Source organism: Grus americana, chromosome 2 (assembly GCF_028858705.1).
Source record: "Grus americana isolate bGruAme1 chromosome 2, bGruAme1.mat, whole genome shotgun sequence".
NCBI lineage: Eukaryota > Metazoa > Chordata > Aves > Gruiformes > Gruidae > Grus > Grus americana.
Genome location: NC_072853.1, coordinates 111,415,781 through 111,429,153, shown reverse-complemented (window position 1 = coordinate 111,429,153; position 13,373 = coordinate 111,415,781). Strand labels below are relative to the sequence as shown.

The 13,373-nt window shown below is 40.4% G+C and overlaps 1 protein-coding gene across 7 annotated transcripts in view; it reads left to right on the top strand.

Moving 5' to 3' along the window:
- The window catches only part of HECW1 (HECT, C2 and WW domain containing E3 ubiquitin protein ligase 1), a 280,062-nt gene that overhangs the window by 221,321 nt on the left and 45,368 nt on the right, over window positions 1–13,373 (top strand). For 6 of the 7 annotated variants that reach the window (XM_054817599.1, XM_054817594.1, XM_054817595.1 and 3 more), the window contains 7 exons: window positions 1,613–1,718; window positions 1,916–2,012; window positions 4,020–4,103; window positions 5,174–5,283; window positions 7,827–7,947; window positions 9,888–10,001; window positions 12,863–13,015. In XM_054817599.1, coding sequence (XP_054673574.1) covers window positions 1,613–1,718; window positions 1,916–2,012; window positions 4,020–4,103; window positions 5,174–5,283; window positions 7,827–7,947; window positions 9,888–10,001; window positions 12,863–13,015 — 785 coding nt within the window. The remainder of the gene's footprint in view (window positions 1–1,612; window positions 1,719–1,915; window positions 2,013–4,019; window positions 4,104–5,173; window positions 5,284–7,826; window positions 7,948–9,887; window positions 10,002–12,862; window positions 13,016–13,373) is intronic. The other variant, XR_008575979.1, reaches the window with a different exon arrangement.

The window sequence follows — 13,373 nt, the reverse complement described above, 5'->3', positions numbered from 1 at the left end:
GTTTAACTCCTCTGTTACTCCTCCCTTTCCTACTTCCTATCTTCTGGTCAGTAAATGTGTAGCAACAAGGGTGCAGGATTTGTCTTTGTTGAGGATGAATCAGAAAACACCCTTAAAAACAGGCTCACCCACCATCCGCACTCCCATTTCAGCCCATTCCACAAGGAGCTGAGGAAGAGGCATCCTCACCCGATCTCCAGAGCTCCAGAGCTCTGCTTCTAAAGCAGAGAAGCTGAGCACAACACGATGCCTTAGCACCATCCCACAGATCCTCGCTAATACAACCAATCACAGGCCAATGTGCAATCTTAAATAGGCTTTGGGACAAGACTTAGAGAGCAAGCTGGTCAGAGCAGAAAGAGTACACCTCAAATGTGTTGCTTAACGGGGGGTGGGGGGGAAGAATATTTGAGAGGAGAGACAGCTAGTTTTGAGGCCAGGATTTTCATTGCATTTATGCAGCTTTTGACAAAAAGGTAGCTGATGTTAAAATTGCATTAGTTGCTGTTGCAGTTAGCAAATAGTGTATGACCTGCTTGGAAGTTCTTCCTGTTTTTAAAGGTGCGAAGGATTGGACCAAGGTTAGCACATCGGTCTATTAAATACTGTGGGCTTGACTGTTCTCCCTGACGGTGGGATAACTCTCTTGTAATCAGCAGATGCATACCAATATAAAAGGGATGCAAGTGAAATCATAACTGAATGATGGAGCAAAACATTTACTGTGCACTTTCACAGCAGTTTTGTGGGTTTGATTACAGTATGTTTAATTACAATCATTAAGATTTTTCATTGTTTAACCTGTGTATTGACACGTATCAAGTGCATTGACTCTTTTCGTGTTACATATGAACATTTTTATGCTTTATGTGCTCCAAAGACAACTTGCCAGCCACATTTAGCTTCTCAGCTTTCATTTATATCCAGTTGGAAGACCTGGCATTTGGCCATACTACTGAAAATGGATTGGCACCATTTGCTTGGATGCAGAGCTAGGCACTTAAAATATTGGAGTAGGGGCAATTTCTTCCTGAAGTGGTTGCCGAGTGGTACAATTTGTGCAGTGAGAAAGGAGCAGCCATCAGCTCAGTAGAATGGCAATTGGAATTCATACGCATCTTGTCCTGATACAGGATGTCCTTGCTCTCATTTTGTAGCAATGTTCCTCTGTTAGCTTCACCATGGCCACGTTGTGGAGGAACACATATGTTAGAGGGATGAGTTCCCCTGAGCTTGCACAAGTCTACAAACAATTACACAGCTAGCCATGGCTTACTGAGATTGCCGGACCTCGTTGTATGGTTTTTAATATCCTCATATCTAAGTGTTTTCTCATCTTTTAATGTATCTTCCTTTTTGACGTGATTCCATTTACTCCATGCTGTGTTTAGACAGTGGTACTCTTTTTGGTCCTCAATTATGTTTGTTTTTATATATACAATTCAACTTCTATTTCTGGTTATGCAAGTTAAGCAGACTTTTTGTCCTTCAGTCAATCAGCATCACAGGTCATTCTTGAAAATCAGAGAAGTAAAGATGAGGAACTTTTTTACTGACTAATGTGCTGCTGATGGTCAGTTTGCCCATCTTCTCTTTTCCTCTGATGTTGTAGGCCTCCGAAGTCTCTCGAAACAGAGGAGTTACTCTGTTGGCCAGACCAGGCAATAGTCTCGTAACAGCTATTCGAAACCAGCACCATCATGAGACGTTACCTCTGGGTAAGCCAAGTTTCTCTCTTCTTTTCAAAGCAGTGCTCACAAAAATGCTTTTTAGAACTTCTCGTCAACCACGTGCACTACTTCATGTTGCCCTGTGCCTCACTAGCAGTGCAGTCAGTGTGCCCCTGCCCAGTCACAGTGGTGTGACCAGGCCCCCTCAATGGTAAACAAAGCCTCTGTATTTGTTTTCCTTCCAGCTTACAATGACAAGATTGTTGCATTTCTACGCCAACCCAACATTTTTGAGATGCTGCAGGAGCGTCAGCCTAGCTTGGCCAGAAACCATGCACTCAGGTACCACTTTTTTCCAGGCTGCTGAAACCAAGTTCCGGGAAGGACTTCTTGTAGTGGGAAAAAACAAATTCTAGTAACTGTAGTACAAAAGATGAGCTTGGGCCCCATATGGAACTGTCACCATTAAAGAGTAGGTGTGGTCCACCAGAATCTGTGTAGTTACTGTAGTTATTTTCCACAGACAACCAAGAAGTAAGAAGAACCAAAATGACTATGGACAAATAGTGACATGTCTAATTTCAATTCTAAGTATTATTAAATAGCAGAAACTCTGTCTTCACCTACAATTATCTTTTCAGAAGATAGTGTTAAAATTGTGTTTTGATGGAAGTCAGCAGGAAACCCCCTGTAAATTCAGCAGAATCAGGATTTTACCTCGTGGTTGAATTTACACCCATGCCATGGACATAGTCGCCCTAGATTTTATAAAGAAACAGGGACATTATGAAGTAGATTGTACTCCTGTCTTTAATCATTCTCACTTATAACTTAATGGTAATCCTTTCCAAAGTAATTAAAATCGTATCTTTTTCTTACTCCCATTCCTTTGCTATTAGGTTTTAAAAAAAAAAAAGAAAAAATAGAACTAAAAGCCAGTACAATTTAAACTCATTCTAATTCCAAAGGTTAAATTAGTTGTTTTGGCCAAGAACCTAAGCTAGTGTTAGTCAGTCTTAGCAATGCTAGTGTGCACCACCTAAGAGTTTAACCAAGGATTTAGTTTGTACTGTACAATAAAAAGTGTGGCTGGGGGACTGGTAAAGGAGGGAAGGAAGAGCAAGGGAAGAACCTTCAAGCTTCTGCAGTGCAGTTTCTGCCCATAGCCTCACTGACTCGTCATTTACCTGTGAGGGCCAGACAAAGAGTTCATTGGGTGTAAGGATTAGACTTCTTTCCTGGAGGAATTAATGCATTGAAATAAAATGAGGGAGACAGAATGAAAAATGCTCCCAGTATTCAAGATGTACCTTTCAGTAACTGAGAATTTTTTATCTTCACCATCAAATTATTTCAAACTTTTTTTTTCCTCAGCTGTAATTTGAATTCTCATTTCTCAGAGAACAGATGATGCTTTTATCTCCTTTTGAGCAGAGAACAAAATTGACTAGTGATAGGGACTAGACAGCTTAGCCAGTGTGTAATGAGATTTGTAACAGGATATTGAGCCCTTCCAGGTCATTGCATTGCTTAGGTCAGGAGCAATCCCAAGCTTCTGTATAGTGCTCATACAGCAGGTCTTAAGCAAATTCCTAGGAAACAGGTATCTGTATTTTACAAGGCTTGATTCTGCAGTACATTGCAGCCTCACCCATCATGGTCCTAAAGCACATCCTTGACATGAGGTAGAATCCTTTGATTTGATACTTGAATAAATATTGTTGGATGCTGCAATGCTTCAGAAACACACTGACAGATTGGGGTGTAGATCTGTATCATCCATGGTCCTAATCTGCTGATAGGATCCTATCCTATGTTTCCCACTGTTACTAGCATTCATTTAAACAACAAAATGTATGTTTTTACACATGTACTGTATAACCTCTGTGTGATCAATTAATATCAAGTATATGTTAGAGAGTTATTTGCCAGATAGAACTGACAGAGGTAAAGGAAGTAGTATTATGTGAAATTCTGTTAACAAAAGGCAGGATATTAGTTGTAGCCTTAAACAAAAAGTCTGTCTGTCAGTGACCTGAACTATAGTGCTACATGTGAGGTTGGAGGACTACGAATCATTCTGCTTTCTAAAATATGGTATAAAAACTCTTGCTTTTGGACCAGGAAACTGAGTGATATAAATAGATTCTTTTTTGCAAGTGTGTTAGTGAGATTAGAAAATTAATCAGGCAGTTAAGATGTTTGTCATTTTGTAAGGAGAGAAACAAGAACTGGCAAAATACCAGGGAATAACAACTCTGTGCATAGTTCATGCCTTGATAATGGCATGTTTCCTTCTTTTTTTTTTTTTTTTTTGTTATTCTCTTGTCAATATCGTTTATGTTTCAGGGAGAAGATCCATTACATTCGGACAGAGGGTACACATGGGCTTGAAAAGTTGTCCTGTGATGCAGATTTAGTCATTCTGCTGAGGTAATCAATTTGATCAGAAGCACAATGTCATTACTTATGGTACCAGAGAAGCTGGCTGGCTCTTTCTCAGCATAATTGAAAAGATTTTGTTAAATATTCCAGGTCATTTGTAATTAGAAATGGATTCATTGTTACTGATAGTCACCCAAAAATAATTCAGCTGGAGTGTATCTGTCAACTCTCACTTTACTCCATCAGTGCAGTAAAATCCATCCCCACCCAGCTCAATCAAATATAGCTGTTACCATCAAGTAGCAGATAAAAAAGAATCAGGTCAAAATGTTTCCTTTTAATGGAAAAATCATGGTTTCTTTTTTTTTTTTTTTTAAAAAAAGGAAAAAAACTTGTCTTTCTCAGTACAATTAAATGATGTAACTGGTCATTAAAGTGCGAGGTTTACTACAGCAGTGCTCCCCACACATGCAGGGCCATGTCACACTAATGAAACCTTGATGTACAGCGCAGTGGGCATTGTTTGGGTAATGTAGATAAGACTTTTATCTAGATAAAAGATAAGATTTTTACTGGGATCAGGGAGCTTGGTCTTTCAGTCCTAGCTAATTTTGTTTACCACAGATAAGATCTTATTTTATCATCTTGGTCTTACACAGAAAATGTTGCATTACTGAGGTGGTTTTGGTATGCTATATAGCACTGCCTAATGCAAGAAGTTTACAACTTATTCCCATAAACTTAATCTGGTCAAAGAGCTGAGCTGTATGAAAATATACGATCCAAGAAAAACAACCTGGAAGACAGATGTGTGTATCTTTGCTGCTCACTTCTAACATGTTGAAGTTGTCCCTGTTTACTCCATAGCCTCAGATCTTTACTCTCTATCAGTAAATTAAGGCACTGTGTTAGCACTAAACATCTAATAAAATTAATTTTGTTGGTCTTTGTTACTGGTGACCATGCCTGATTTGGGAAACCTGTGGATTGTATGAATCCATGAGTGCAGAGATGTACCTAAACTTGTGACAGCAGCAGAGTTGTACCATACTGCATATTTACATTCCTTCATGTGATGAATATGAACCAAACCTCTTCCTATAACTTTTTCCATACAGCCTTTTTGAAGAGGATATTATGTCCTACATACCACTGCAGGCTGCCTTCCATCCCGGTTACAGTTTCTCTCCTCGCTGCTCACCCTGTTCATCACCGCAAAATTCTCCGGGTAAGGGGATGGGGAAAATAATACAAAACTTTGCATTTGTGGTATTTTTCCTAATAAATAGAAAGGGGCAGATTCAGAGGCAGCATAAGTTGTCAGCATGCTATTTCCAGTGCCTCCTCTGAATCTGACCCCAACTGCCTTTTTTGCTGGATCAGTTGCCATTGCTATTGAAATGTTAACAGTAGCTGAAACACAGAGATCAGAAATTGCCCATATAGAAGAGAAGGTATTTTCCTGGATATCATATAGTTGGGAAGGATTAGTATAGGGGAATGGTGCACTCCAAACATAACTCACTGCCATGGAAGCACATTCATGTTATGTTTAAGGAGTAAAGAGCAACTTCCAAATCAAAGGTGGATTGCAATACTTCCACTACTCCTGGAAGGTTCACTCTCCTCTGCTCTGTGTTCCTAAGACTTACCTTCTTCCCAAGACTCATCTATTTTAAGATCTTGATCATGTAGTCTGACCTCCCGTGTTGAGCCCATTAACTTAGGTTTGACGGGAAACATATTTTCCAGAAAGACATGCTGTCTGGGAAGGTTATTTCCAGCTGTGGTATGCCTCTGTAGTTATTGTTTATGCTATAGAAATTTGAGAAGCTAATGTCTCCCTTTTGCCAAGATATACAACCCCCACCACAGTCTCGCTGCATGGCTGTGTCCAGTGGCCATTTTGAGAGAATCAACAGAAATGTGATCTGAATAAATCCATTTTTGGCTGAACTTTTTAAACATTCATTTAAATTATCTGGTTTCAAACAAAATTAATGGACAAGAGACATTCAAATCTCGGAGGTGACTGTGGAAAATTGGAAGGGTTGTTGATGTGAAGAAGTTAAATGCTGAATCCTTGTCTATAGAAACACAGTGTTTTGTCAGAACGTCCTCTTTTCATTAATGAGTTTTAACACCATTATTAATACAGTTCCCATCCTCTACATCAGGACAGATCATAAACAAGTCTCCTGCAAGACAAAAATCTAAGTATTTTGTGACAACATGACTTAGGAGAATGTGAAAGAACTGCACCGGTCTTGTGAAAACACAAAAAGGGCAAATACTCATTTCTGGCAACATACTGTCTGCTTGCTTATTTCTGCCACTGGTCACATAGCCTATGAGAACGCTCATTCTCTTATGTCCTGGGGGAAAAAAGGTCTAACAGAACAGAGGAAGTGTCGGAAGGGATTCTCTTTGCACTGCATGTAAATATGCATTTCTGTTTTACCAGCAGAGACAATTAGTAATGTCCTTCCCTCCTGGCAACCACCATACTTGATGCTCCCACTAAATGTGATAGATTTTTTTTTTTCCTATGGAGGATTTTCTGCCAGATTTCTCATAAAAGGGCTTATTTTTATTGTCTTCTGTAATGAGATAGGGAAATGGGATTTCACGGATCCATTCTTTGACCCTTTATGGCATGGCACTTGTTTATACAAAAAGGACTAATCAGCTACTTTGAGAATGCAGACTTCAAAACAAAGCAGGTCCCAAATTGCTAAAAATCTGCTCTAAGTGTGAATCATAATAGTAAAATGTAGCATTTCTTGCTGACAGAAATCCTTCTTGATGCCACAAAGGGGTTTTGTGTTGATAGCTGGAAGTGTTTCGTATACAGTCACATTAACACAACGAAACCCGATTCCCAGCTTGGCTAGGGTGCTAGGCTCCAGTGAAAAGCATTGCTTTGAGCTCCAGTGGTTTAATCCTGCTAAGTAAGGAGATCTCCTATACAATGCTGAGGAGAGAGATCTCTTAAAAGTCCCAAAGGGAAAGAAAACCTAAATACCAATGACTGTGAGTGGGAGTTACGCATGTCCTTTCTCATAGCTTTCTGATCCTTGGATTTCCGTTCAGATCAATCACAGTTAAAGGCTGAGGCAACACAAATGCATACACAAGGTGAACTTAATTCTTTTATTGAAGATGTAGCCCCTGGAAGTCATTGCAATCACTGAATTACAGGAACTTGCAACTCCATTAATGCCAGGTAGAACAAAAATAATAGAGTGTACTGTATACCTGTTAGCCAATTCTGTTTGGACACATCAGCTGCATGATTTGGAAAAATGTAGTCATAGAATCAGAATGGTTTGGGTTGGAAGGGACCTCAAAGATCATCTGGTTCCAACCCCCCTGCCATGGGCAAGGACACCCTCCACTAGACCAGGTTGCCCAAAGCCCCATCCAACCTGGCCTTAAACACTCCAGGAAGGGGACATCCACAACTTCTCTGGGCAACCTGTTGTAGTGCCTCACCACCATCACAGTGAAGAATTTTTTCCTTATATCTAATCTAAATCTACCTTTTTTTTCGGTTTAAAGCCATTAGCCCTTGTCCTATCACTACATACCCTTGTAAACAGTCCCTCTCCAGCTTTTCTGTAGGCACCCTTTAGGTACTGGAAGGCTGCTATAAGGTCTCCCCAGAGCCTTCTCTTCTCCAGGCTGAACAACCCCAGCTCTCTCAGCCTGGCTTCATAGGAGAGGTGCTCCAGCCCGCTGATCTTAGGATGCTGTTCATTTTCCCACTAGGACTGCAGCGAGCAAGTGCAAGAGCACCTTCTCCATACAGGAGGGACTTTGAAGCCAAGCTGCGCAATTTCTATCGAAAACTTGAAGCCAAAGGGTACGGGCAAGGTCCAGGTAAAATTAAGTGAGTATTATGACAAGTCACTCAAATAGTCTAATATGGTGTTGCTTTGTCTTTTTTCATTATCCATGAATGAATACACTGATAGGGAGTGGGAAACACACCAGAGATTGCATTTTGTACATGAGCCATCAGGCCAAATGTTGTGTTTTAACCTGGCAGGCAGCTAAAACAACCACACAGTCATTTGCTCAGTCTCCCTCTGGAGTGGGATGAGGGAGAGAATCAGAAAAAAATAAAACTTGTGGGTTGAGATAAAGACAGTTTAATATGACAGAAAAGGAAGAGAATAGTAATAGTAGTAATAATAATAATATTAATAATAATGAAAAGAATATACAAAACAAATGAAGCATAGCACAATTGCTCACCACCCGCTGACTGATGCTCAGCTAGTTCCCGAGCCACAGCACCCCCTGGCCAAGTCCTCCCAGTTTATATATGGAGCATGATGTCATTTGGTATGTAATGTCAGTTTGGGTCAGCTGTCCTGGCTGTGTCCCCTCCCAGCTTCTTGTGCACCCCCTGCCTCCTCGTTGGCAGGCCAATATGAGAAGCTGAGAAGTCCTTGACTGCTTGGCAGTAACTAAAACATTGTGTTATCAACATTATTCTGATCCTAAATCCAAAACAGCATTAGATGAGCTACTAGGAAGGAAATTAACTCTATCCCAGCCAAAACCAGGACACCAAGATGAGATCTTAACATATTCTTCAGAAGAGTGACCTTCAAGAGGCTTTTGTGTGGAGGTTTCATTTCTTATAGATTCATATTCTGTTACACTCCCATCCATCCCCTACCTATTTAACAGGGATGTTGGTATTCCTACCTATAATTTCTTAGTAGGAAAGAAAATCATTCATTCAGGGAAACATCCACCAGAGATTATTAACAGCTATGTCGTTGTAATGATGGAGGACTCCAAATCCTTTGGATCTACATAACTCAGGACCAGAGTATGACCCTGCAGAAGTTAGCCTGTACATGCAGGTTTAACTTTCAGTAATTCTTTGTGTTGGTAGCCCTCCTGGATTTGAACTAGAGAGATTTCTGCCTCTCTTCATGTATTTTAGGGATCTCTGTCACTCGGTCATGGAGTTTGCTTTCCAGACATCTTGTTAGTTGGCTTTTGAGTCTGTACCTACTTGTGCTCGATCTAGTTATCCAACCCGGCCTGTATGTTTTTAAGGTATTTCCTGGGCATCTGGTTAAATTTATGCATCAGGTTGGCTTCCTACCAAATCACATCTGTTGTGGAAGAAAAAAGTATGAAACCAAGCAATTTATTCCAGGCAAATGTCATCATCAAAATATTCTCATAGACCTGGGGAGTCCTAGCCATTGGTTATCCCTTTTGGTGTCCTGCTAAGTGGGTCCAAGGCAGACATGAAATATATTTTAGAAGGTCAGTCTTAAAATGTCCATGAACATATGAACAAGAAGGATTTCTTGCACAAATGTTGTTTAAATGTACTATTCATAAGTTGTTTTAGAGGTTGGCAGGGGAGTCAGAGGTGTGTTGCATAACCACAGGCTGATATTCCCTTTGCTTACCCTGCTACAGAAGCAGTAATTCCATGGACATTCACTGGATTAAATCCAGGAAGAGTTTGGGGCCAGTCCCAGAAAGCTGTGACCTCATATACACAGGAAACTCACAGTTCCCTCTACCACACAAATTTGTACACAGAGGGTGTTACAGAGAGTCTTAGCAGTAGAGCAACACTTCGAATGTAATCAAAGCATTGTGAAGAAATTCACCTTTGAGGCATATAGAAAAGCCTAATGAAACAACTCACTGAAAACCTGTAACGGTCAAGTAGCATGTGCACCAGTGGGTGCAAGTTTATTAAGTTTTCTGAGAATGAATGTCAGCTCCTGTTTACCTTCAGCCTCACAGAAGACTCAATCATTAGATCTCTATTTCTGCCTCCCTTTGCAGGTTAATTATACGGCGTGACCACTTGCTGGAAGGCACCTTCAACCAGGTAATGGCATATTCACGCAAGGAGCTCCAGCGGAACAAACTCTACGTCACGTTTGTTGGCGAGGAAGGGTAGGGAACCACAAAATGCTCTCAGTTTTGAAGTAGCTGTTATGTTGCAAAACACAAAGTTGACTAAGGCTGAGCCTCTCTTGTTATGTAATGTCTCTTTGGTTTTGTTTTACCTCTAAGTGATTCATCTTAATCAGCTCAAACATTTGTTAAAAATAACAATAGCAATAATCCTTCATTTTCCTATAGCACCTCCCATCTAGATGTCTCAAAGTGACAATTTAAGTGGTTAAATGTAATGTCATCTTGTTGCCATAGGTATTTTGACTGGCTGGAAGGCAAAACTGAACCATATTTACACACTGAATCAGTCTCAGGATTATAATATTCTAAGTCTTCAAAATGGATCTGGTTTTCCTGCAAACGTTTTTTCTTTGCATGCCATCTAATGATCATTTGTTATCCATATATAGACTTCTTGTTTCTGGCTGAAGTGAGAAACATGAAAGCTGTTCAGTCCTTACAGTTTAATTCACCCAGTTGGAAGCTGAAAGTAATACAAGTCTTTTGAGAGGACCATTTTCAGGAGACTTTCTGCCAGCCCTACAAATCCATGAGCCATTCTTGTATGATTAAAGCCAGCTCCTGACCTTTTGGTTCCAAATCTAAACAGAACCTTTCAAAGCCACCCTGGCTCACCTCAAGAGCTACGTTGTAATTGAGGCTTAATCCACGTGCTTTTATAATGGAAAGACCATTGTGCATATTTCCAGTGTTCCATATAACAAAGGCTTGAAATTGTATTTCAATAACTTTCAATATAAAGTTTCTTTAAAAAAACAAACAAAAAACAAACAAAAAAAACCCCAACAAACAAAAAACCCCACATGGATAGGATTTCAGTTCCAAAGGTATCAGAACAATAAGGCTCTGGGACAGATCTCGGCCTGTCCAGCAACTGCTGACACCATCAGCTCTGAGGTGGCGTGTCAGTGAAGAGCTTCAGTCGAGCTGAGTTTGTCTGGGGACATGTTAGGTCCAGTGGAAAACAGAAGTCACCAATCTCAAGGAGAGTCACTCCTGCTGACCTCAGTATCAGGGGTTTTCTTTACTCTTTCTACTCTGTGGATTCAGTATTATTTAACAGAGGTGGTCTTTCACAGCTGGTTTTGCCTCTGGCTTGCAAGTAAAGCATAAACATGCAGCATGCCTCAGTTTGTGTTTTTGGAATAGCATTCTAGTATGCTAACACTGGCCAAAGTCATGTTGTTTTCCCCACATCTCTAATAACTTTTACTGTGTGAGGCACGGTGTCCTCAGGAGAAATTAGAATCCAATTTGAATTGCAAATTCATTCATTCTTCACTGATTCATTTACATCTGAAGATACATTCCCCCAGGGTTTCTGCTGTTTAATGCTAATATAGGTTCTGCTGGAGGGACTCCAAGATACCAATTCTCTACTGAAAAGAAGAGTTGATGCTGTATGGGCACATGATGCTGTATGGGCACAGCTTCCCATGTGTTTCAAAGCTAAAATGACATTGAAAATTAACTACGAAGGCTTTATGATGAGTTAATGTGTTGCCCAGAAATGCAATACCTAGTCTCTCCTCGGAGGTTTTTGCATATAGACAGGTGTTGTTTGTAGTTCTTTTCTCCAGCCATTATCAGGCTTAGTCCAGTATTTTGACGTCCATTGAACCAGATCTGTTACATGGTTAGCACCAGTGGTTCATGTGGGCTTATTACCATCCCCTTTTGCTGTTGTGGCTTTAGTCTCACCACATGATCCTAGAGCTAAAGCTGCTCAAAGAGAAAAGTACTGAATCTCCAGATGTAAAACAGAGGAGGGTGGGCCAGCTTGCCCTTTATCATCTTTCTAGTTGCACAAATCAATCATTCAACCCCTTGTGGTTATGCTTCCATAACTTCAAACATAAGACAGAGCATTCTGATCCAGCTGCAGAGTTTTCCTCTTCCTTTACATTTGTTAAGTAGAAGGCATAGTGCCCGCCTCAGAAAATCTTTTGGCACACGTGATATATGGCTACAAATAATTTGTTCATATTGCTACATGTAGATTTATTTTAGGTTGAAAAACCTATCTACCATTATTAGAGGACGATCTGTTTTTAATAAATCCATCACAGTTGGGTTTAATGCATTCATGAAGCTTTTTTTGGTTGAGGGTTTTTTTTTCAAGTTGAGATAATTGGAAACAGCTTGATTTAAAAGTTGAGCTTAAAAAAAAAAAGGAAAAAAGGTGACTCTCTACAGAGCAAAATCATACAACAGCAAAGCACAGCTTAAGGTGTACCATGTGTATTTGAAACTGTCAGAAAAGTACAAGAGCTTGGCTGGAACAAGTGAGGAATCACCATTCTGTCTTAAGAGACACAGTTCTGTTGGGACTTGGTCTTGCTCAGCATTGACCTTCAGGTTATACCTATAGCTAAGAAAGCATCCTTGGGGCTAGGTTGTTGGTTTGGTTACATCTCACTGTAGGAGGGTAAGAGCAATTTATGCTTCAGTCTGGGCTGTCAGTCTGTGAACCCAGGCATTCATAGGCAGTTCAAACCCACTCACTAAAAGGCTCGCCCTCTGCTAGCCAGCCAGCTAAGGCAAGGCTGAGCTTTGTACCTCCGATTTACTAAGCTTATGGAGCAAAGGAAAAGAAACTACTTAAAGGATGTGTCTGAGTTATGATTCCTCCCAGATCATCCTGGATGCTGAGGAAGTTTCAGCATGGTGACTTTTCATGGCTCAGAATCAAGTTTTGAGAGGAGAGGTACACCATGTTAGAAACACTTGACTGCACAGGGGTAGGTGTTAGACTGCAGCCAGCGTAGGCAAAACCCAGGATATTCACTCAAATGGGAATGAGCCTCATTTTATCTTTTTTACCTTTTCCTTTCTAGGTTGGACTACAGTGGCCCCTCCCGAGAATTCTTCTTCCTTCTGTCTCAGGAGCTCTTCAATCCCTATTACGGGCTGTTTGAGTATTCAGCCAATGACACTTACACTGTACAGATCAGTCCCATGTCTGCCTTTGTTGAAAATCACCTGGAATGGTAAGGACGTGTTATTCAGAATTGAACAATCCTTTTAGAGCAGTACAGAAATGGAAAACACAAAAGCTGCCAGTTTAGACTATACTACATAGAAATATCATTGCTTATGCTGTGAAGAAGTGGGAAGTAGGTTGGGAGAAAGAGAAGGAAGAGAAGTGTAAATACAACAGCAGGGTCTGGAAAAGGAGTTGTGATGATGTACAACTATTAAACTGTCCTGCTCACGTTACTTGGGACTTGATGTTTGTGTATTTCTGTGTGAATGTGAAAAGGATAGGGAGATAACCTCTGTTTAATGCAGGCCGCCTCTCCTTGGTCTTTTCTAAGACTAGCAAGTGTGGTCTTTCCGTACATCAAG